General features: G+C 38.6%; 1 protein-coding gene and 1 pseudogene across 1 annotated transcript; one reads left to right on the plus strand and one right to left on the minus strand.

The window, feature by feature from the left end:
* Nucleotides 1-777: 777 nt before the first annotated feature.
* LOC110774382 (uncharacterized) lies at nt 778-2,908 on the minus strand (annotated as a pseudogene).
* A 16,996-nt stretch (nt 2,909-19,904) lies between these two features.
* LOC148297388 (uncharacterized) lies at nt 19,905-20,387 on the plus strand. Its single transcript, XM_088246745.1, has one exon. It carries the CDS (start codon nt 19,905-19,907, stop codon nt 20,385-20,387), a length of 483 nt encoding a protein of 160 aa, XP_088102871.1.
* Nucleotides 20,388-23,312: the final 2,925 nt, after the last annotated feature.

Below are 23,312 nucleotides of genomic sequence, written 5' to 3' on the forward strand. Positions count from 1 at the left end.
GCCATCTAGTACTCATGACTGGTGTGTAATCATGAGTGAACACTACTATGGTGTTTTGTAGTGTTATAGATTAGAGGTTCATAGTATTCTCTCTTCTATCTGTCAAACAATTGACGTGTGAAAACTACTTTGAAATAAAGAGTTTTGGTGTGGTCACAGGTGGTGATCGAAACAGTTCTTTAAATAAAATAAAAGAATTGTGATTGTGATGATATTGATGATTATGATTACCTTGGTTATACAAGGATTGTGGTGTGCTAATGAAAGTGCATGTGTTTGTATATTATGTGAAATTGACATATTATACTGTGGACGTGGTTTACTCATACGAGCTTTAGAAAGCTTACCGGGTTGTTCTGTGGTGAACCCGGTGCACTATTCAATGGTGTAGGGGAAAATCCTGCAGGTGGTAGAGACGGTGAGCAGGAGAATTAAGGTGAGGAGCAGGAGGCTCATTGGTGGATCCACAGACTGTAAAGTGTGGTGTGAGAGTGTTGGTGAGTGTTAGACTTCCGCTGTGTGAAATAAGCTCTGAGGAGCATATTATGTAAAATGATGATTGTTCATTTATGTTGTGAGTTTGTAATGTAATATTTGACTCAGAAGAGTTGAGTCATTATTGACATTGTGGTTCGGAACAGTGGTGTTGTATCAAGAAAGAAAAGTTTAAATTTCTAGGTACTTTTGTTGAAGGTTCCGAGCTTCGCGTCCCGGATTGTTGGTTGTTCTGTTTAAATTCGCAGATTAATTGTTGTGGGAAATTCGGGGCGTGACACTAATATTGCTTAGTCATACAAGTTTAGAATCCAATGACATAATTAGCAGTTAAAAGATTTAACTAGTTCTGGCGGTCTCATGGGGAACTATTCTGCAGATACAACATGCCTTTTTAGGACGCAAACCTCTCAAAGTTTTTAGGGTTTCCACATCAAGCATCACCCCTTTTTCGATCATTTCCTCAACGAGCCTCAAAGCTTCACCTATTCTTTTAGCTTGCATTTAGCGATTGACCAAGGCCTTATAGCAAGAAGCAATATCAGGGACATTATCTTTTATCACCATTAAATCAATGACCTTCTTTGCCTTATCCATTTTGCCACGAAAACAATAATCAGCAATTAGCATACTGCAAGTTATTTTGCTCAGCTCCATACCATATTTAACTTTGGCCTCAACTACTTTATAAGCCTCTTCTGGCATCCCTCCTTGGAAGACAGCATCCAAAAGTATTGTCAAAGTTATGATATCAGGTAAGACTCCCTGAACTACCATTTCATCAAACAACCTTGTGGCTTCAGCCCATTGATCTGTACGGCACATGCCATAAATTAGAGAGTTGTAAGTGAAAATGTTAAGCCTCATACCTCTTTGGGATATTAGCTCTAACACGGAGAGCGCTTCCTCGGTCCGTCTCTCCTTGCAAAGAGCATGTATTACAGTGGTAAAGGTTACAACATCTGGTGCAATTCCTTCATCCAGCATTCTATTAAACAACCTTGTGGCTTCTTTCCATTGCGCGGAATGGCAGAGGCTATTAATTAAGGAGTTGTAGGTGACGACATTAGGCTTTACACCTCTAAGGAACATTTCTTCCACAAGGTTAAGTGCCTCTGCTGTCTTCCCTTCCTTGCACAAAGCATCCAACACAGAACTGAATGTAACAATATTAGGGAAGGCGCCACAATCAATCATGTTTCTAAATAGCCGCACAGCTTCTTCCCACTTACCAGACTTGCATGCTGCAGAAATTATGGAAGTAAAAGTGACAACATCAGGCTTTCTGCCTTTCTTATTCATTATTTCAAACAGAGCAAGTGCTCGTGTCCAAAGACCCACGTTGCATAATCCATAAATTAATGAAGTGTAACTGACAATGTCCGGCGCAACACTTTTGTTGATCATATCTCGAAATAGGGTCAGCGCCTCATCTATTCTTCTTTCTTTGCATAAGCGGTCAATGATTGGATTATAGCATTGAGGGTCAGGCTTAAACCTTCCGTCTTCATACATTTGCTCGAGTATCTCAAGCGCCATACATGTTTTTCCAGCTCTGCACAACCCATTAATTATAGTAGCGTAAGTGATTTCACTGCATGCTAATCCTTTCTCTTCTATTTTCTGGAACAACTCCATTGCCTCAGAGAGCGACCTGTACTTGCAAATCCCATGAAGCAAAGTATTCAAAGTATAGCATTGGGCTGAAGACCATGTTTAAGGATAGTGGCTAAAACAGAGAAACCCAAGTCCACCCGATTCATACGGCACAAGCAATTGATAACAACAGTCAGTGTACTGACTTCCGGGTGTAAGCCAACACAAGCCAGCATCTGTTTATAGATAGAAACTACAATGGAACACTGATTCATCTTGGATATTGCCCCAAGCAAATGATCAATAGCCCAAATCGAGGGAATGGGTTTCATTTGAATTACGGAATCGAAGTGACCCAGTGCTTCATCTAACCCAAGATTACCAGATTTACAATGCGTTTTTACCAAATCCTCCAAATCAATGGTTTCCTTAACACTAACAGTATGACAACGATTGACAGCAAAAGAGCAAAACTGGCTTCTGAAAAAGACGAGCCCAAACACAGAATAGAGAGAAGAAGGATTACCCCTTTGGAGAAGCGTGAGCCCTTGAGCTCTTTTGGCCATAATTTTCGTCATCATCGACCAGCTCCTAAGGCAGAGCAAGCAATTCACGATTTTTTTGGTCGAACTGAACGAAATTTCATTGCCAAAAGTTTTGCGAGTTGCACGTTTAGAGCGGGGAAGGCGTGAGGAGGCGTCGCAAGGCGGAGCAAGGCGCGCCAGATCTGGACACTCTGAACCGGAAGAAATTTTGCGAGTCTGCAAATTGGCTGCAGCTCTGCGAGGAAGACGACTCGTGTGTTTTTTTTTTTTTTTTTTATAGGTTTATTGTAATGAAACGACGTAGTGTTTAAAATAAAAACTTAAAGTGAAACCACCTCGTTTCACTTGGAGTGTTTTGAAAAATAAGAAAACACACAAGTGTATGTATTTTTTTTTTATCCCTTTAGGCCCCATTTGGTTTATAGGAAAGGAAATTTGGGGATGAGAAATCTATTGCTTTTCCATGTTTGGTAAGTATAGGCATGAGAAATCGTTGCCTGGCCCATGGGAAAGTAAGGGGGAAAGTAAAGGGGAAAGTGAAGTCATCCTCCCAACTTGGGTTTTGTTTTCCCTCCTCATGGGAAAGTTTGGGAAAATAAGCCAATATTAAATAAACATTTTTCATAACCATTTTGTCCCCATTAACAATTTAGAATTATAATATCTCATTAAGTGCATTATTTTTTTATTTGATTTAATATGGGTATAATTGAAAATTTATACAAACTTTGTTTTCCATTCCTACTCAAAACAAACATGGAAAAGGAAATAAAGTTATATCTCGCAGTTACTTTCCCAGCATTACCAAATGTGGGAAGGGAATCTTCCATTCTCCATCCCTTAGGAAATGACATGGAAAATAATTTTCCCTCAAATTCGTTCGGTGAACCAAACGGGGCCTTATTGTAATAAACTTAAGGCACTTCTTGCCTTTTCTATCTCCAGTCGATTGAAGCTTTTCTACTTACCTCCTTTTTTTTTCTTCCTAAATTAATATATTAACACATGAAATTATATATATATATATATATGCTTTAATTCGAATTGAACTATGAATAGGAAGAGTGTGTATAGAATTTGACAATCTGGATTAGATACATACTTAGTTGTTAATATTCTTCTATGCTTAATGGATTCCTAATGCTTAATTTTAGGTTAGACAACAGATGATCAAATTAGGGAATTATGAATACAAGGTTAGGGCCAGACACCATGGCTTAATTATACTTTAGCTAGAATCAATTTGTTAATCTAAATTGAACTTGGGAACTTATTTGCTTGAGTTAATTTCTTTTCTTTCTTTCTTGTTTTATTTATTTCCTTTCTTTTTCATTTCTGTTTTGTGCAGGGAAACTGAATTGGATCATTCAATCACCAATCCTCGTGGGATCGACCTCGCACTTACATATGCTATACTACCAAATGGCTCGTGCACTTGCGAGTATCACAAGTTAAGGATGCAGCTGAATCCATTTTGGTGTAGCTGAATCGACCAAAACAAGACGCCAGCAGGAGATCCTTGATCTGCAATCTCTTAGGCATTCACCTGATTAGCCACACTTTCAACAACTCCACCTGCTTGCTCTGCGACATCTGCCACCATCTCATTAGCTGCGTCATCCTTTGCTCCATCCTCTTCGACTACTGCCTCTTCGGTGATCCACTCTTTATATTCCTTCCTTTGAACAAGGAGCAAATCAGGGCAGAGTGCCTCGATGTCTCCATCTCTAATGGCGTAGAAGGGAGCAGTCCCATTTGTGCAATCCCAGTAACCCAGCTTGTACGTATCTCTGATAGTTTCAAGCTTGGATTTCTCATAAATATTGTGATGGGCTCCAAATCTAGCCAGAAGCTTGTCATAACTGAAGGAGATGTTAGCATTCTTGAGCTCATGACGGAAGAAGGCATATTTTTGACTAACCAAGTCAGGAGCCGAAGAGCTAAGTTCAGATCTTTTTTAGCAAAGGAACTCTTCAGCTCAGATATCATCACCCTCAGTTCATACGTCTTCTTTTCATAATGGATCTGCTCGGCCGAGAGCTTGCTAGTTAATTCGGCGTTCTTCTTCTCTAACTCACTGAGTTAAGCAGAAGAAGAGGCAATAGTAAACAAGTTTCGGATAGTCTCAACAACTAAAACTACACTTTTTTTGAAGCAAATGAACTGTCGCTTCCCTTTGTTTCTCCAAGGAAATACTTGAAAGGTATCAAGATCGTTAGCCTTATGGATATGATCAGCCAACTTAAAGCAAGTAAACGGGCTTGACAGGAAGTTTGTCATTAGCAGATCAGACACGCCTGCATCCCCTGCAGGGCTGGACTTGTGTACCTTGGGATCAGTCACTGACATTGCGAAGGAACCCGCCTTGGCAGATGACTCTCTTGCCTTCTTAGCCGCCGCCATCCCCACCTCTAAAAGAGTCAACGACGCTGAATCAACTCCACGCTTGATTGCTTGTGACTCAACAGCTAGATCGTTATGGTGGGGCGGATGAGCAGACCTCCCAGTTCGATCTCCATCCCTTGACTCGTGCAGACGACTCGAATTTCAGAGAGGAATACCGGCATCTCTTTGCCTCTCAGGAGGTGAACTAGTTCGCGAGCGGACCACTTCATGGAGCAGATCACGGTTTCCAAGCTTGTCAGAGGCTTGAGTGGAACGTCCCGAGTGTTTTGCATACCACCAGCCCTCTTGCTGTCTGCGCCGACCAAGTACTTAACCCTAGCAGATGAAATGGGAGCAGCTCCTACTTACGTATTCTCAGCAGAAGGGAGCCTTGGTTTCTTCCTCAACAGAGATACATCCTTCGCCCGCGAAGTCGTAACTCTATTTCTTGAAGACTTAACATCAACCTTCCTCTTCGAGAGGGTTCGGCAGAACACTCCTTCTCTTATGCAGGAAGATCATCAAAATCTAGACCGTTCTGCTTCCATCTCTCAACATCCTGGGCAGATGGCAGACCACCAACTTCCTCCCGATACTCGCCCAGCGGATGTGGCCCGCAACGCATGAGGCCCAACACGCTTTAGCCCCGACATACGATGATAGGCAGCAGCTGGTCCACCTGCGAGCACCTACTCCACCACAGCTACAACCCACTACAAGTCGTCGCATGTCACAAAGACAACCAGCCGGGCTTGGCTTCCCCCTACTGGTCCTCGGCTGGAAAAAAAAAAAAGACGAAGAAAATGAAATATATTTGCTCGACTTACCTTGGGATGCACGTTGACTCCTCTCTTCGATAAGCTATACAAATTCTCCAAGATCTCTCTCAAGCTAGAAAGTAGAGAAGTTAAGTTTGCGATGTGAAGAAGAGTGAAAAGAAGCCTTGCATTTATACAGGTTTGGCATCCTAGGTCAAGAAGGAATTGTAAGCCCATTCCCACTGGGAACCTGTTGCGTAGATACAGCTGCACCAAAATGGATTCAGTTGCATCCTCAACTTGTGATACTCGCAAGTGCACGAGCCGTTTGGTAGTATAGCATATGTAAGTGCGAGGTCGATCCCACGAGGATTGGTGATTGAATGATCCAATTCATTTTCCCTATACAAAACAGAAACAAAAACAAAGAACATGAAAGAAGGGAAAAAGAAAATAAGAAAGTAACTCAAGCAAATAAGTTCCCAAGTTCAATTAGATTAATGGATTGATTCTAGCTAAAGTATGGTTAAGCCATGGTGTGTGGTCATAACCTTGTGTTCCTAATTCCCTAATTTGATCATTTGTTGTCTAACCTAAAATTAAGCATTAGGAACCCATTAAGCATAGAAGAATAATTTAAACAACCAAGCATGTATCTAATCCCTGTTGTCGAATGTCCATACATACTCTTCCTATTCATAGTTCAATTCGAATTAAAGCATGGTGTATACTCTTAATTCAAACTAAGATAGCTAACATGCAAGCCTAAATGGTGATCAATCATTCAAACTAGCATATTAACTTATAAGCATAATGAATAAGAACAAAAACCATAATTGAAACTTGGAAACTAATTCAACTTGAAAACTTAAGAAAATAATTTACATAACAAAGAAAAATTACAACTAAGAAGCAAAAGGAAAGCTAGAATTGAGAACTAGAAAGCAAAATTAAGAGAAATTTGAGGGAGAGAAGGGAAGGGAGCTCTAGAGAAGTGTTTGAGAGCTCCCCCCCTTGGGGTGTGTTTACAAGCTTAGAGAACATCCCTATTTATAGGCCTAGGGGAAGTGAAAATCTGAATTTGATATGGCTAATGCATACAACACTTGTATTAGAAAATATGAATTGGTTGATGCACTTGTATTAGAAAATTTGAATTGGTTGATGCACTTCACCAATAAATCCCACCAGCAGCCCTAGCTCATCTTCATGTCACCATGACCAAGCTTCCAACCAGCTCAATAGCTCATGCCTAGCTCACCATGACCAAGCTTCCAACCAGAAACAATAGCTCATCCTGAGGTCAGCATGACCAGAAACTTCAAGGGCTTACGAATTGGGCTTCCCTTAAGCAAATTAAGACTTTAAGCACTCAAACTTGAAGTTCAGAATGTCTTCTTTCCATCCATATATCATTTGGGCCAATCCAAGGTCGGAGGAGGAAGTTAAGGCCAAAACAAATTGCTAACTCATTTTGCGCGCTGATAAAATCCATCCTGAGCATGGCTCTGTGTTTGCTAGGTAACAGACTCCATATTTATCCAATGGGGTTGAATTTTGGATATGTTATAGTACACACCCATTGGAACAACTTTCATGAAGAATGCTGCCTCATCCGAGCTGTGTAGGTTGCTGAAACAAAGCTTGCAATATGACCTACAGAACTGGACTGGCAGGGGGCTGTAGCCAAAATGAGTTTGTCTTTTAAGCTCTTCATCCATTCATCCAAATTAGGCCTTAACATGCTTGAATTGCATGAATTATGCTCTCTTGCTCTATTTGCCTACAAAACATACAAAGGGAGGCAAATAACATAGAAATCTAGGAAACTAAGCAAAAGAAGTAAGTAAATAGGGCATGTATATGTATGAAATTATGAGCTTAACAGAACCCAACTCTAAGAATAGTCAAAAGCCCACTCCACAGACATTGGTGCTCCAATTACTGAAAATATGCAGCCTATTCAGAGAACGCAGAACAGTGAAGGTACTCAACGAAGTATGACACATGCATTTATGTAGGAGTTTGATTTAATGCACAAACCTTGCGTTTGAGTAGATAGGGATACCTATTGGCGTTGTTGTTGAATATTCAACAAGCGTTTGTGACACTTATGTAATTGGTTCATGTATGATAGGTTTTTTTTTTGGGTTGAAAATTAACGATATTGATACCGAAGGTGCCTACTCAGGGGAACCAGAACAATGAATGTACTCAGCCAAGTATGGCATGGGAATTTATGCACATGTTTAATTAACGGACCCTGAGTTTGAGTAGCTAGTAATACCTATTTGCGTGGTTTTAAATGTTCGACAAGTGTTTGTGATACTCTTGCAATCAGTTCATGTATAATATTGAAGGTTTTTTTTCTTCATTGAAAATGAGTGATAATGATACTGAAGGTTAAATAAACTCCTCTATTTCAAACAACTTTCAGATGCCTTGGGCAGCGTTTTAAATATTTTTTTTTATGTATGTATGAGAAAATATTTTAATTTATATCCCTAGTCTGTACAGTCCTTGCTTTTATTAATTATTTCAAAATTGAATTTGAAATACAATGTATTGGTGATGAGAAGTACGTATGTATTGTTTTGTTTTCTATTTTTCTCATCCAATTAATTATTTCTTTTTACTTCAAAATTGATTTAAAAATCGATTATAATTCAAAAAATTCCCAAATTTCGATTTGGTCCTTATGCGATCAAACAAACAATAGCTTAGGTTTTACAAAGTGTAGTTATGTTTTCATTTGCATCATTCACATTTAGGGATGACCTCCAAATTTTAATTTTAATTGTAAACCACTTTTTGGATTTGGGATACGAAGTATTGGTGTTGAGAAATACGTATGTATTTTTTTGTTCTTGTATTTTTTCCATTTATTTTAATATTTTAAACAACTTTACAACAAAAAATGATTAAAATATAACAAATGTGACATGTGCCAGCACAAGGAGAGCCAAACATCCCATCCACTTCCACGTGTCAGCAGGGGACGCCGCCATCTGGCATCTCTTGCAATTAACTATTTCTTTTCACTTCAAAATTGATTTAAAATGGTATGGGCAAAGAGAGTATTATGGAATCAGCATTTTCGTACGAGAGACTTTTAATACTATATATATATATATATATATATATATGTGTGTGTGTGTATGTGTTTTTATGCTATTAGAACAGAATAACATGGGATGGGAATTAAATGTGCCGTCTTCAAAAACCAAGTTAATGCTAATACTTCTAACCAAAAAAGAGAAAAGAAAAGTTAATGCTAATACTATATGCGGTTATGCTTGTGAAGATGTGTTGATCAACCCCCAATGCAGTCGTCTCGACTCTCAATGTTTAAAGGATAAAGAAACCGAAACCCATTCTTATTTTTGTTTATGTTTTGTATTTAAACTTATTTTATTTTCTTTCCCCAGTCTTCTATGGATATAGTCGGGACATGCAATCTAGACATTTCATTTTGGGCAATGTCGACTTCTTCAGCCAACACTCAGCTAAAGAGGTGTTAACTGCAATGCTGCGATGGTTATGTTCATTTCCAAATCTGAAAGGAGTCTCAGTAAACCATATTGGAAGTGCTTCACCTCATGTGTAAGTGTTTGGTCTCCAAAGAAAAGTTCTTTCCAAACTGAAAAATGTAATGTATTATGTTGTATTCAGGTTATTTTTAGGGAGCTACTAAGTGCAGTGGTGTTCGGTTCATTTTTACACATGATTTTTCATGTTATTCACCTATTATTTTGAGTTAGTTCTTGACATTTTATAGCTTTTTACTTCCTTTTTGTATTTTCTTAGATTTTACCTTGGTTAGAATGAAAATGAGCTAAAAATGCATTATTGGTTATAAATTCTGTTTTTGTTCATTTTCGTAGGTCAACTTCTTGGCCTGGGATCAACATGCTCTGGTGCTCGGATGAGGTGAAGATCTTCATGAAACTTGTTCCAATGGATGTTAACTACAACATATCCAAATTTGAGCTCCATTGGACAAGTATTGCCTATCCAACCAATCCAGCATGTTACCACAGCTCTGGAAATCCGAAGTGCTCCAGCTTTTACCTCCATATTGTTATCTTGATTCTTCTTGTTACCAAAACACTTGGTAACAAGAAATTACCTTGATTAAGAGATATTTTCAGAGGCAAAGAGCATATTTTCAATGACAAAGCTTCATCATGGCAAAGGGACAAAGTTTGAAGCTTTAACAAAAGGTGGAGTTTTTTATATTAAAAGTGAGCTGGAAATCATGGGCTAAAGGAAGAAGAATGTGCAATCTGCAAAGCTGATGACAATTCCTTCATTCTACAATATAGAACGTGGGGGATTTGATTCATCTATCATACTACACATTGGAGAGCAGGTTTTGGAAGCTAGGGAGCAAGAGGAAGAAAAGAGGTTTTTGGAGAAGGGGGGGGGGGGAGAATGGCATAACAATTGAAGAGAACCTTGGGGAGCCTTGAGGCAAGGATCCAAGGGGTTGAAGATGCATTCTCCTTCTCCTCTTTGTTCTTAGTTTCTTTCATTTTATTTGTTTCTTGTATTTTCTTAGTTTCAATGTAACTTCTTATTTTGCTAGGGCTTAGGTTGAAGCCCTAAACATGAATACCTTATTGTTTTGATGCTTTGAGTGTATGAATTTCTAGATGTTGTTGATGAACCCCATTCACTAATTGAATCTTATGATATGTGTTTGCTTCCTTTGCTTAATCACCTTAGGTTGTATGCATGTAGCTAAAGTTGAGAAGTTGTGTAAGATAACCAAGAACATAATTTCTAATTAGCAACAAATGATTGAACTTGTTTAAGTGAGCATCATGTGAATTGGTTTCTTGACAACAATTGATGAATTCCAATTCACCAAATTAATCTATCCTTGATGTGTGTTTTCCTTGATTGATTACCTTTGAAAGCATGCTTCTTGAGGTTGTTGGGATTATGTGTATCTTCATGTTTTCCTAAGCAATAAATGGATGGAGTAAGAACCATCCATGTGAATTGGTTTCTTGAATACCTAATGTAAACACCATGCTATTAGGATTCTTGTGATGTTCATATTCTCTTTGAACTTAATGGGTTTTCCTTGTAATTGAATCGAAGTACGAACCATACCTAGGTTCGGTTATGGGGAGGGCACAAGTATTGTAGCACGAACCATGCACTTTACGTATATTAGAGAGAATCAATGCGTCTTGAGCCACGACCCATGTTCTTGATTGCGAACATCTTCATCAATACGTTTAGAGTTCATGACTTGAGTATCCATGAACATGGGTAGAATTGTTTAGCGTGGATTCCGAAACCCTAGTGTTTGTGACTTGGTACTTTCACATTTTGATAATTCATCTCTGCCATTCTCAATTTAATTTCAAAGTTCATTTACTTTCATGCAATAGAAATAGGTCACTTGAACCAAACCAAACCCCCCCCCAAAATTGTGTTGTGTGTGTGTTTGAAACATTGTGTGTTTTCTTATTTGATTTCTGTTTATTTCTGTAACTCTTTTTGACATTTGGTCTGCCCTGTGTTCTTCGTTTTTGAGTGCTAAATCCAACCGTATAAAGAACGTGACATTTGGATAAACGGTTGGAAAGTTATAGGCAAAACACTGGACAGAGGTCGAAACTGGAAAAACAGAGAAACGAATCTGCCCAAAAACGACCGGTCGTTACTGTTAAGGCGACCGGTCGCATATGAATCTGTCCAAAAATGACCGGTCGTCACTGTTCACGACAGGTCGCACTGTTCATTTTCACTGTTCACGGCACTGTTCATAGGTGCTAAATAGGTGATAAAAGGGTGATAGAAAGTGCTGTTTCTGTTTTTCTTTGGTTTCTTGTGTTGTTTCATTTCTTTACTCATTTTTAGTTTCCCATTTTGCATTTGTGCATTTCTGGTGTGTCAATTAAATGTTCTTTACGTACTCAAATTAGAACTTATAAGAAGCCGACAAGTTCTTCGTGGGATCGACCCCGTACTTACATAATCTATACTTCATTAGATTCGTGCACTTGCGGGTATTTTTAATTGGTTGTTTGCACATTAATTTGTGTTCTTTTAGGAATGCAACAAGTGGATATGAATGGGTGACTGCAGCCAACATGCTAAGTGAATCTCACCTTCAACAACCCAACGCTTTGCCTGATGCCAAGGAACTTAAAACATATGCTGACATAATCCATATAGTGAAAACCATTACAGATATGTTGGTAGTGTTGTTAGCAGTGAATTTCATGAAAATGTAAGAACTGTTTTGACTTTCTTGAAATACGAATTCATTTCAAGTTTCTAATTACAAATAGGAATCCTTTCTTTTCAATAGATATGCACTTCTTTTGTAAAGTGGCCAACGGGTAAAGAAACACGAACCACTAGTTCACCCAGCGCAGTCATGCTTATTTTAATGTTTATAAACCCAAAATATTTTCTTTGATTTCTCAAGCTATTTCTTATTAAGCCTCAAGCAACCTTGTGAATTTACCAGTGAATTTCAAAAGAATGGCTAATAAATTCACATTTCACTGTGATCATAACAATTTTGCATGTATGTTCACACGGTTCGCAATACCTCACAAGCGCAAAAAATTGTACTTCTTACCAAGAAAATTAAAAACTCAACGATCCAGGTAGTTCAACAATTCCTTCACCCACAATCACACAACTATATATTGCAACATATCTGCAACAAGTCTATAGCAAGCTTTAACAAGAATGAATGCATTATGCATGGCCTCATCAGAAATTTTCTGGACCTCAATTACAATGACATCATCAACAGGATTCTTATCATCATCGACATCATCCTCTTCAATTGAAATTTTCCCCTTTCTACAAGGGTTTTCAAGAAAGTTAACAAAGGTCACACAAACCAATGCAAAATCATCCCAGTTTATCTCGGGGGTATATATTCCACCTCTCCCTTCTCATTTTCTACAACATCCTCTGCCTTATGAGCCTCCTCATCTTCATCTTCTCTTTCTAGACACTCTCTCTAGGCATCAAATCTAAAAGTTATTACCAAATTTTCCAAACTACCATTAGTCCTAAAATAGACATCCACCTAATCAAATATATTTTTATAAACTATAGTGTATATATACACTGCACTTGTTTCTCAAACCTGACAAACTAGATTTTCAATCATCCACAAAAGGTCATTAGAATGTAATACATAAATACAAAAATTCTTGAGAATGCACACATGCATGATGGAGTGGATGCACAAATATATCTTTCAATAGAGTGTGAAACATCTAAAGGTACACACACATATTAAATATCTAATATGTATGGTACCTTCAGATATAAATGAGTTCCGAAATGATCAGTGGAAAGGCAAATACTTTCCAAGCCAGATTTTAGCTAGTCAACAACGCTTCTCTATAGAAAAGGCAAATACTAAACAGTTAGGATGAATTCATGGCACTATGAATGACCCTTTTAGGGAGATATAGATGGCAATATCACTATACATTGAAGTTAGCATAGTTGTCTTCATGCCAGGATACTAAAGGAGAACAAAAAGTAATGCAAAGATATAGAATTTGATACCCATATCAATACTGCTCATACTACAATCAACACATTAAGATGCTAATATGATACCCAAATCCATACTACTCATCTATTAGCAAGATACAAAACGGATATCCATATCCATACTACCCACCTATTAGCAAGATAAGTAATCTGATACCCATGTTCATAATACTCACAATATGATCAACACGTACCCATATCGATGCTACTCACACTATGATAAAAACACACCCATATACATAAACTCCATTGCTTCTAATATTCTATTAGGGTTCTAAAACATCCGGTTTATTAAGGGTTCTAAAAGTACAATAAAAAAATTAGATAGAATATAATCTTTTTTATAAAACAATTGGCGATAAAATTTATGAGAGGAAGAGTTACAACAGATTGGAAGATAGAATATAATCTTAGAGTTCTTAAATTTTGAATTCATTGCAATTAACTTACCACATAACTGGCTGATGATTCTTTGAAAGATAAGAAGTCAATTTGGGAGAAGTTCAGAAATGCAGATGTCGGGACCGCTAATTTTGGACAAACCGCTGATGATTCTTTGATATCACAGGCAACACTCAATTAGGGAGGACGAAGGAATGAATGCGCGACTGGAAAGGGTTTTGATATAAAAGGCAACACTCGATGACGGAAAAGTTGAGAAATGGAGTTATGAGATTTTGGGTTGTAATATTTTGCACAAATGAAAACAAAATTTTCTTTAATCTAGTTTTTGGGTGGAGTTATGAGCTTTTGGGTATTTGGGGTTGTAGTTATTATTCAAAAAATAATTAATGGCGGAAGGAAGGAAGAAGGAGCCGCAAGAAGAGGTTTACAAAAAGAAGTTCCCACCTGAGCCTACAACTATATAAATATACTAGGGGCTATTAGGTACCAAATAAATAAATAAATATATTAGGTGCTATCGAATACATGCACAAAATATCAATATACTAGGTGCTACAAAATATCAATATACTAGGCCCACAAAATATCAATATACCAGGTGCTACAAATTTTTTTGAGTAATTGAGTGACGGAGTAAGGGACGAATACAACTATTGGGCTATATGGGTTATAGCCCATGCTGATTGTTCTTTTTTAATTGTCAATACCTATGTACTCTCTCTCTCTCTCTCTCTCTCTCTCTCTCTCTCTCTCTCTCCCTAGCCCCATACATTTGTTTTTTTAAAATTTGCAATACCCATGTTCTCTCTCTTTTTATTCCTATTTCTTTTTTTTTATTTTTCGGTTTTCTCTTGTTTTTCTTTGTTTATCCTCTCTTTTTATGCGTTTATCTTTTTCCTCTCACTACTGAAATTTCCATCCTTAAGGTAAATTTAGCCCAAGAAGTTTTCAAATCCTGAATTCGTAATTGGACAGAGTCATGATTTCATCTTACAAGACCTCTCTCAACACAAAGAGAAATCTATCATCTAAGATAGAGAGAATTAGAGACCGATTGACAAGAGAAAATATAGATGAAAAGAAAAGAGAGTTTTAACGGTATTTATTATCAAATAACTTTAGCATGTGATAATAATAATAAAAAATATCACAAAAATGCTTATATGTTGTAAATGGGAATGGAGCACTAGGTGAAAGTGAAAGCAAAATTTATAGAGAAGTTGAAGACTTTGTTATGGGCCTATAGGCTAGGTATAACGACGTATTTAAAGGTGTGGTTGGAGTCACTACTGCTAAGAAGAAATGAGTGAGTGCATTATGTTTATAAATGAACGCAGTGTATCTGAGATGTATCATAAAAGTATTTACAATTCTACTATTATATAATTTAGTACTCTACTCTATTCTCTCTATAAATAATAATCCTAACCAAAATAAGATGGAGGGAAAATTTGTAACTTGGGGCTGGGTGGGTTTGTAGTACTTAAAAAAGAAAAAGGGTTTTTATCACAAATGGTCCCTGAGGTTTGTCAAATTATCACTTCTGGTCCCTTATGTTTTTTCTGACATTTTTGGTCCTTCATGTTACACCTTATACATCAATTTGGTCATGCCGTTAGGTTCTGTCAAATGATCGGTGCATAATTACATATCATTTTATACACTTCTAACTTATGATTTGGTTTTTTTAGTTAAACTTGTGCTTTTAATTTCTTTTGTGTTTGTTTCTGCGTAATAAGCTTTGAGACTCATTAAATGCATTTTGGAGACAAGTTCAAAATGGTGTTTGCAGATCAGTCAACTTCACGGATTGGACTGTACTTGCTCAAGAAGAACCAGATAATGAGCCATATATCATTGGAAATCTGCGAAAGTCTAGTTTCTGGAGAATTTTACAGTTTATGATTCCAAGTCTTCTAGAGAAAGTTATACAAGTTTTAGCAGGTTAAGGTAAAAAATCGGCAGCATCTGCGTTACTGGGCCAAAAATGACATTTAAAGGTCTTTCGGATTGTTTCTTGAGCTGGGATGCATATGCTTGGAAAGATAAGACAAAGATCTTCAAGATCCATATTTTTCCAGAATTTTATGAATGGAGTAACAAGCCCAAAACGAGCCTAAAAGAAGACTGCAATGCATTGTCATGCATGACATATGCATGATGAAGTGTTATTGATTGTGGGAAGGTTAGGTGAAACATATTCAATACTTATAATTGGAGTGGAGTTTTGCAGCAGCCAAATGAAGTAAAAAAAGATGAAGTGGGAGCTGCAACACTAAGCTTAAAGACAAGAGGAATTGTTTTCAAATGCAATTGTGTGTTAGGTAAAGTTGGTGAATTAAGTGTTGTAAGTTGGTGAAGTGAGTGTTGTAGGTAGAAGCAATACTTAATTCAGATTTTCACTTCCCCTAGGCCTATAAATAGTGAGTTTCTCCAAGCTTGTAAACACACCCCAAGGGGGGAGCTCTTAAACACCTCTCTAGAGCTCCCCTCCATTCTCTCCCTCAAAATCTCTTAGTTTTCCTTTCAAGTTGTCAATTGTTGTAACAAAATCGTTTTACTAAATTTTCCTTTAAGTTTTTCCGAGTTCTACTTTAATTTTCTTTGTAATGTAAATTCTTTTCTTAGTTTTCAAGTTTGATTAGTTTCCAAGTTTCAATTATGATTTTTGTTCTTATTCATTATGGTTATAAGTTAATATGCTAATTTGAATGATTGATCACCATTAAGGCTTGCATGTTAGCTATTTTGGTTTGATCCAGGTGGATCTTCCATACGTAATACAATATGATATTAAATCCATATCATATTATGTTACTTAATTATCATTTTATTTAATTATTATAAACCTATTAAAAGTTTGCAGTTCAAACCTAATGGATTTGAAATCGCTCAAACTTAAAGGTTTATATCAATTAAACTTTTTAAACCATACATGATGTAAGGTTTAAAATCAATTGTTATTTTTAGTTTTCCATTTTTAGAAAACTCATTTTGTATATAAATTGAATGTTAGAATGAATTAATCAATCAGTTTTCATTCGATTCTATTCCATTCTCCATAATCATTGTGTTCCTTATTATTCTTGATTAAGAGTTCCACAAGAAACCCTTGATCAAGTGGTATCAGAGCAAACAGATTCTGCTGTAGCCTGTGGTTTATGGTCTCAACTCGCAAACAAATCGAGGTTTCGGGTGAAGAACTTGTTGGACCGTTAATTTCAGAAAAAGCCCTTAGACAAAAGTAGAAGAAAGCAATGGCAGAAGGAGAAGGAACTGATGCTAAGAATGCGTCATTGGCACAACAAATGGAGAAAATGACCCTGATGATGGCAAAGTTCGTGGAGGATCTTGCACACAAATCGCAAGATGAGATTCCCAAAGATTCCAGGAGGAAGACCTCAAGAACTAAAACATCCAAAGTTAAGAAAAGGGTGCAATTTAGTGAAGAGGAAGATTTCGATGAGGAAGAGGAGTCGGCAGAGGAGTTTGGTGCAGATCAAAGCCAAGAGAAGGAATCGGATGTTGATAAAGCTAGTAAGTCCAAAACTTCTATGAATGGTCTTAAAATGGATGTTAAGATTGATATTCCAGTGTATGATGGTGAGATCAATACCGAGAAGTTGAATAATTGGATTGACCAGTTAGAAACTTATTATACTATTTATGAGTATAATAACCATCAGAGGATCAACTTTGCAACGTTAAAGTTGACCAAGCATGCTTTGACATGGTGGAAGGCTTATAACAAACGTTATAGTATAACGACTATGACGTGGAAAAAGTTTAAGCGAGCCATAAGAAAGTAGTTTTACCCTGTTGGCTTCGAGAGGATAGATGGTTCAAGTGGCAGCATTTGAGGCAGAGTTTTGGACAGTCGGTACAAGATTATGGAGCCGAGTTTCAAAATCAGGCTATGTTGTTGGACCTAGACTTGGAAGACCATGAACTCCTTATGAAGTTTATTGGGGGCTTGCAAGTGTATATTCGCAAAGAGTTGCGATTGTTCAAGGTTGAAGACTTTGAAGAGGCAATAGTAATGGCAATTGCCATTGAATCAAAGAACAAGAAAGTGGACAAAAAGGAGGACAAGAAGGATTCAAGGAAATTTTAAGTTGGGAGTAGCAGTAGTAAAAATAGGGAGCAAAGTTCTGGAAAGAAGCAGACAAACTGTGAGCATTGCAACAAGCCAGGTCATAGTAAAGAAACATGTTACATTCTTCATCTTGAGCTTAGGGAGAAAGAAAAAGAGAAAAGAAGTAACCGAAAAGATCTTAAAAGAGCATTGAATGCTAACAAGACTGTGGAGATTCCAGAAATGGTGCAACCCGACACGAAGTTGACTCTCATAACCCAAAAGCTTGTTCATCCAGAAGGTCGTGAAGACTTGTTTAATGTTCGTATACAGGTAAAGCACAATTTGATAGACACTATAATTGATCCGGGAAGCCAAAAGAATCTCATTTCAAATGCATTAGTCTGGAGGTTGTGGTTAACAACCACTCCTCATCCTAACCCATACCCGTTGGGATGGATACAGAAAGATGTTGAGTCACAAATTACTCGACAATGTACTTTCAAGTTTGCAATTACTAGAGAATACATTGACGAAGTAACTTGTGAGGTAGTACCATTGGATGTATGCCAAGTAATTTTTGGTAGTCCATACTTGTGGGATCATGATGCAATGTTCTATCGACGACATCAAAAGTATAGATTTCTAAAGGATGGAGTAAATTACTTCATTCATGCCAACAAAGTTTCCTTGAGTAGTTTGATTAGTGCTAATCAAGCTAAAAGGATGGTGAATGCTTGTGGGAAGTTCGTCCTATTGGTGGTTCGACCACGAGAAAACACCTCATCTACATATGTGTTATCTACTATGATGCTTACTCCTAGATAGAAACTTGATATGGAGAAGTTACAATTGCAATTCTCATACTTGTTTGAGAATGTTGAAGGCTTACCACCATAGCGCCCAGCAGAGCATGAGATACAACTCATTGGAGAATCTCCATTGCCTAATTTGGGTATGTATTGTCATACAGTACAACAGAGCGAAGAAATAAAGAGACAAGTCAAAGAGCTCCTAGAGCAAGGAGTATTGAAGTCAAGATGCTCACCTTATGGATCCCCAGTATTGTTGGTCCCAAAGAAAGATGGCAGTTGGTGTATGTGTATTGATTTTCGGGCGCTCAACAAAATCACTATTAAAAATTGGTATCCATTACCGAGGATAGATGATTTAATGGATCAATTACAGTCAGCTCGATGGTTCACCAAACTAGATTTGAAGTCTGGTTATCATCAAGTCAGAATCAAGGAAGAAGATACATGGAAAACCGCATTCAAAACCAAACAGGGCCTCTTCGAGTGGCTAGTGATGTCGTTTGGTTTATGCAAAGCTCCGGCAACATTTATGCGTCTCATGAATGAGGTACTTCATTCATACATTGATGATTTTGTCATTGTTTAATTGGACAATATCTTGGTGTTTAGGCTTACTTGGGAAGAACATTTGCTTCATGTTGAGAAAGTGTTGGAGACATTAAGGCAATATCAGTTACGACTGAATATGAAGAAATGCGAGTTTTGGAAGAGTTCTCTAGTGTATCTTGGTTTTGTAGTTGGTGATAAAGAATTGAAAGTTGATACGTCCAAGGTGCAGGCTATTACAGATTGGCCTAGACCTTGTATAGTAACTGAAGTACGCAGCTTTATGGGAGCTTGTCAGTATCTACGTAAGTTTATCCGCCATTTTTCTCAAATTTCTGGGTCATTATTTAAATTGACTAAGGTAGGAAGAAAGTTTGAATGGTTAGATAAACATGAAGATACCTTCAGATTGCTCAAAAAGAATATCTTAGAAGCTCCAGTTTTAGCTTTGCCCAATTTGCAAAGATCATTTAAGGTAGAAACGGATGTGAGTAATTACGCCTTGGGTGGCATTTTGAAGCAAGATGGGAAGCCAGTTGAGTATTATTTTGAGATATTCAATGCTACAATGCAAAATTATCCTACCTATGATAAGGAATTGTTTGCCTTACATGAGTGTGTGAAACATTGGAGATGCTACCTATTAGGTAAGGAAGTGATAGTGCACTCAGACCACAAGCCTTTGTAGTACTTACAGACACAGTCCAAGTTGCAGCAAGCTCGACACATAAAGTGGATGTCCTACTTGCAACAATTCAACATCATTATCAAGTACAAGAAAGTGGTTACAAACAAGTTGGCAGATATGTTGTCTAGACCTCCAGGACATTCCGCTTTATTGGTGGCTATGCAACTCCAACCTATGGTACTTTCCGAGTACATAACAAGTTATGACAGTGATCCAGAATTCAAAATGTTCTTTGATAAGCTACAACGTGGGAAGCCATGCCAATTTGAGATGAAGGATGGCTTAATGTTCAAGGTAAAACAACTATGCATCCCTAACAATGGAGACCGATTGCAATGGATTAGGGAGGCTCATACTTCTAGATGTGCAGGTCACTTTGGAGTTAACAAAACCCTCCACAATCTACAACGTTATGTTTATTGGCCTCGGATGCATGTTGATGTTTCTCGTTTTATTCGAGGTTGCATGTTTGCAACACCCAAAACCATCGAGGAAGTTGGGGTTGTATACACCACTTCTGATACCAAATAGGCCATAGAAAAGTATCTTAATGGATTTCTTGGGTGGTTTGCCTACAACTACCACTGGGTTTGATTACTTGTTTGTTGTGGTGGACAGATTCAGCAAAATGGTGATCCTCATTTCTTGTAAGAAGACAATCTCAGGAGAAGGTGCCACAAAGTTGTTTTTCCACCATGTTTGGAAACATTTCGAGTTACCTACTTCTATCATTTCGGATCGCGATAGCAGATTTTTTGGTCACTTTTGGAAGTCTTTATGGGGATTGATGGACACAAAGTAGAAACATAGTACTGCTTTTCATCCTCACACAGATGGACAAACAGAAGTGGTAAATCGGACCATGGTACATGTATTGAGAGGATATAACTCTAAGAATCCTCGTACTTGGGATGCAAGTTTACCTTTGTTTGTGCCTAATAAATCTCGGCCGTGAAAGCTGACCGAAGGAACTTCTTCTCGGCCCTAGCGCCTGTCCATAAGCCGAACGTGGCAAGTCGTTGTTCGCTTTCTCTGGTGAGACAAAGGTGGGCTGTGAAGGAGAAGCCATCACGGCCTCGGTAAGCACGGACGAAGGGAGTGATAACTCCTCAGATACACGGCCAAAATAGGAAAGTCAAGTGGCATCAAGGTCCCACGCTTCATTTAATGAAGTAACGCCCCTGACTACAGTAGAGGGCCCACGATCCACGTAAGAGCATTTAATGTGCAAGGGAAGAGGGGAAGTGATTGAAGCCAGGGTATGATGAGTAACATCAGGGTGATTGTTTGTGCCTAATAAATCTCAGCCGTAAAAGCTGACCGAATGGACTTCCTCTCGGCCCTAGCACCTGCCCACATGCTGAACATGGCAGCTCGTTGTTCATTTTCTTTCATAAAACAAAGATGAGCTGTGAAGGCAAAACCCTCACGGCCTTGGTATTATCGGCCGAGGACGAAGGGAGTGATAACTCCTCAAAAGCACGGCCAAGATAGGAAAGTTAAGCGGCGTCGCCACGTGGCACCAAGGTCCCACGCCTCATTTAATGAAGTAACGCCTCTAACCACAGCAGAAAGCCCATGATCCACGTAGGAGCATTTAATGAGCTAAGAAATAGGGGAGGTGATTGAAGTTAGGGTATGGTGAGTAAAATCAGGGTGATTAGGTGCAAAAATCTTACTTGTAAGATTAAGTCACTAACCGTCAGACCAGAGCATTAAATGCTCCTCCAAGGCCTAGCCCGAAGGTGCAGAATCCACGATCAGGACGGTGGCCGGGATTTCTAGGGGTCACACCACCATGCTTCACATTCCCAAATGTCGATTCGACTACCCACTAGCTCTGATTGATCTCACCATGCAGATTTTCAGCCTCATTATCTTCTCAAGACCCTCCCTATAAATACCAGGCTCCAACTACATTTAAAGGGGTTCAACACCAAACACAAGCCTCCCATGGAGCAGATTATATTTTCCTGTCATTTACTTCTTGTCATTTATCTTCTTGTAATGCATTTTCAATACTTTTACTTGCTTTCTTAGGAGTAGTGACTGTTTGTAGGAAAATCCATTCATCAATATATCATACGACCCTTGATTTTCAAGGCGCCGAAGCACCTTCTATGTTATTCTTTCATTCATCTCATATAATTTACGACCGTTGCTACCCAGCAACGCACCGGAGCACCACCTAAAAACCCACCATCAACACCACCATTAACGGCCTTGTAGCTCAGGCCGTGAACCTCACGACCGAGATCAGTTCCCCTCTCGGCCACAGTCGCTTTGATTAGAAGTTAAACTCAAACAGGCGCACCACTCATCTATTTCCCCAATCAATTCACCCTCAAATGCACGATAAACCGTGCTGGCACCGTGCACAACCGCACCACACCAAAGGAGGACGACCCATGTTGACGCAGATCCCTTCGACCCGGAGCACCAGGCCATGAGATTCGCGTTGGTCAACAGTGATTAGGTGCAAAAATCTTATGACTTGAAAGATTAAGTCACCAACCATTAGCCCAGAGCATTAAATGCTCCTCCAAGGCCCAAGATGCAGAACCCACAATCAGGGCGGCGGCCAGGATTTATGGGGGTCACACCACCATACTTCACATTCCCAAGTATCGATTTGATTACCCCTTATCCCTGATCAGCCTTATTATGCAGATTTTCAGCCTCGATGTCTTCTCAGGACCTTCCCTATAAATACCGGGTTTCAACTACGTTTAAAGGGTTCAACACCAAATACAAGCCTCCAATGGAGCAGATTATATTTTCCTGTCATTTACCTTCTGTCATTTATCTTCCTGTAATGCACTTTCAATACCTTTACTTGTTTTCTTAGGAGTAGTGACAGCTTGTAGGAAAATCCATTCATCAATATATCATACGGCCCTTGATTCTCAAGGCATCGGAGCACCATCTTTGTTACTCTTTCGTTCATCCCATATATCGACCGTTACTACCTAACAACGCGCCGGAGCACCACCTAAAAATCCACCAGTAACACCACTATTAACGGCCTTGTAGCTCAGGCTGTGAACCTGACGGTCGAGATCAGTTCCTCTCTTGGCCACAATCGCTCTGATTAGAAAGTCAAACTCGAACAAGCGCACAACTCATCTATTCACCCAATCGCATCATCCTCAAGTGCACAGTAGACCGTGCTGGCACGCCCGCGCACAAACGCACCGCACCAAAGAAGGACGACCTGTGTTGACGCAGATCCCTTCGGCCCGGAGCACCAGGCCGTGAGATTTGCAGATCAACAACCTTATTTACAATTTGCCTTTAATACGGCGATTCATAGTTCTACTTTGACGTCACCTTTCGAAGTCCATTTGGGCTACCTACCTTCGAGTCCATTTGATATGGTCTTCTCATTTGGTGACAAGCAAAACGAAGAAGAAAATGATGATATGCTAAAAGCACAGCGACCCTTGGAGCGCATTT

This window comes from Prunus avium, chromosome 1 (assembly GCF_965620075.1).
Source record: "Prunus avium chromosome 1, drPruAviu1.hap1.1, whole genome shotgun sequence".
Classification (NCBI taxonomy): Eukaryota; Viridiplantae; Streptophyta; class Magnoliopsida; order Rosales; family Rosaceae; genus Prunus; species Prunus avium.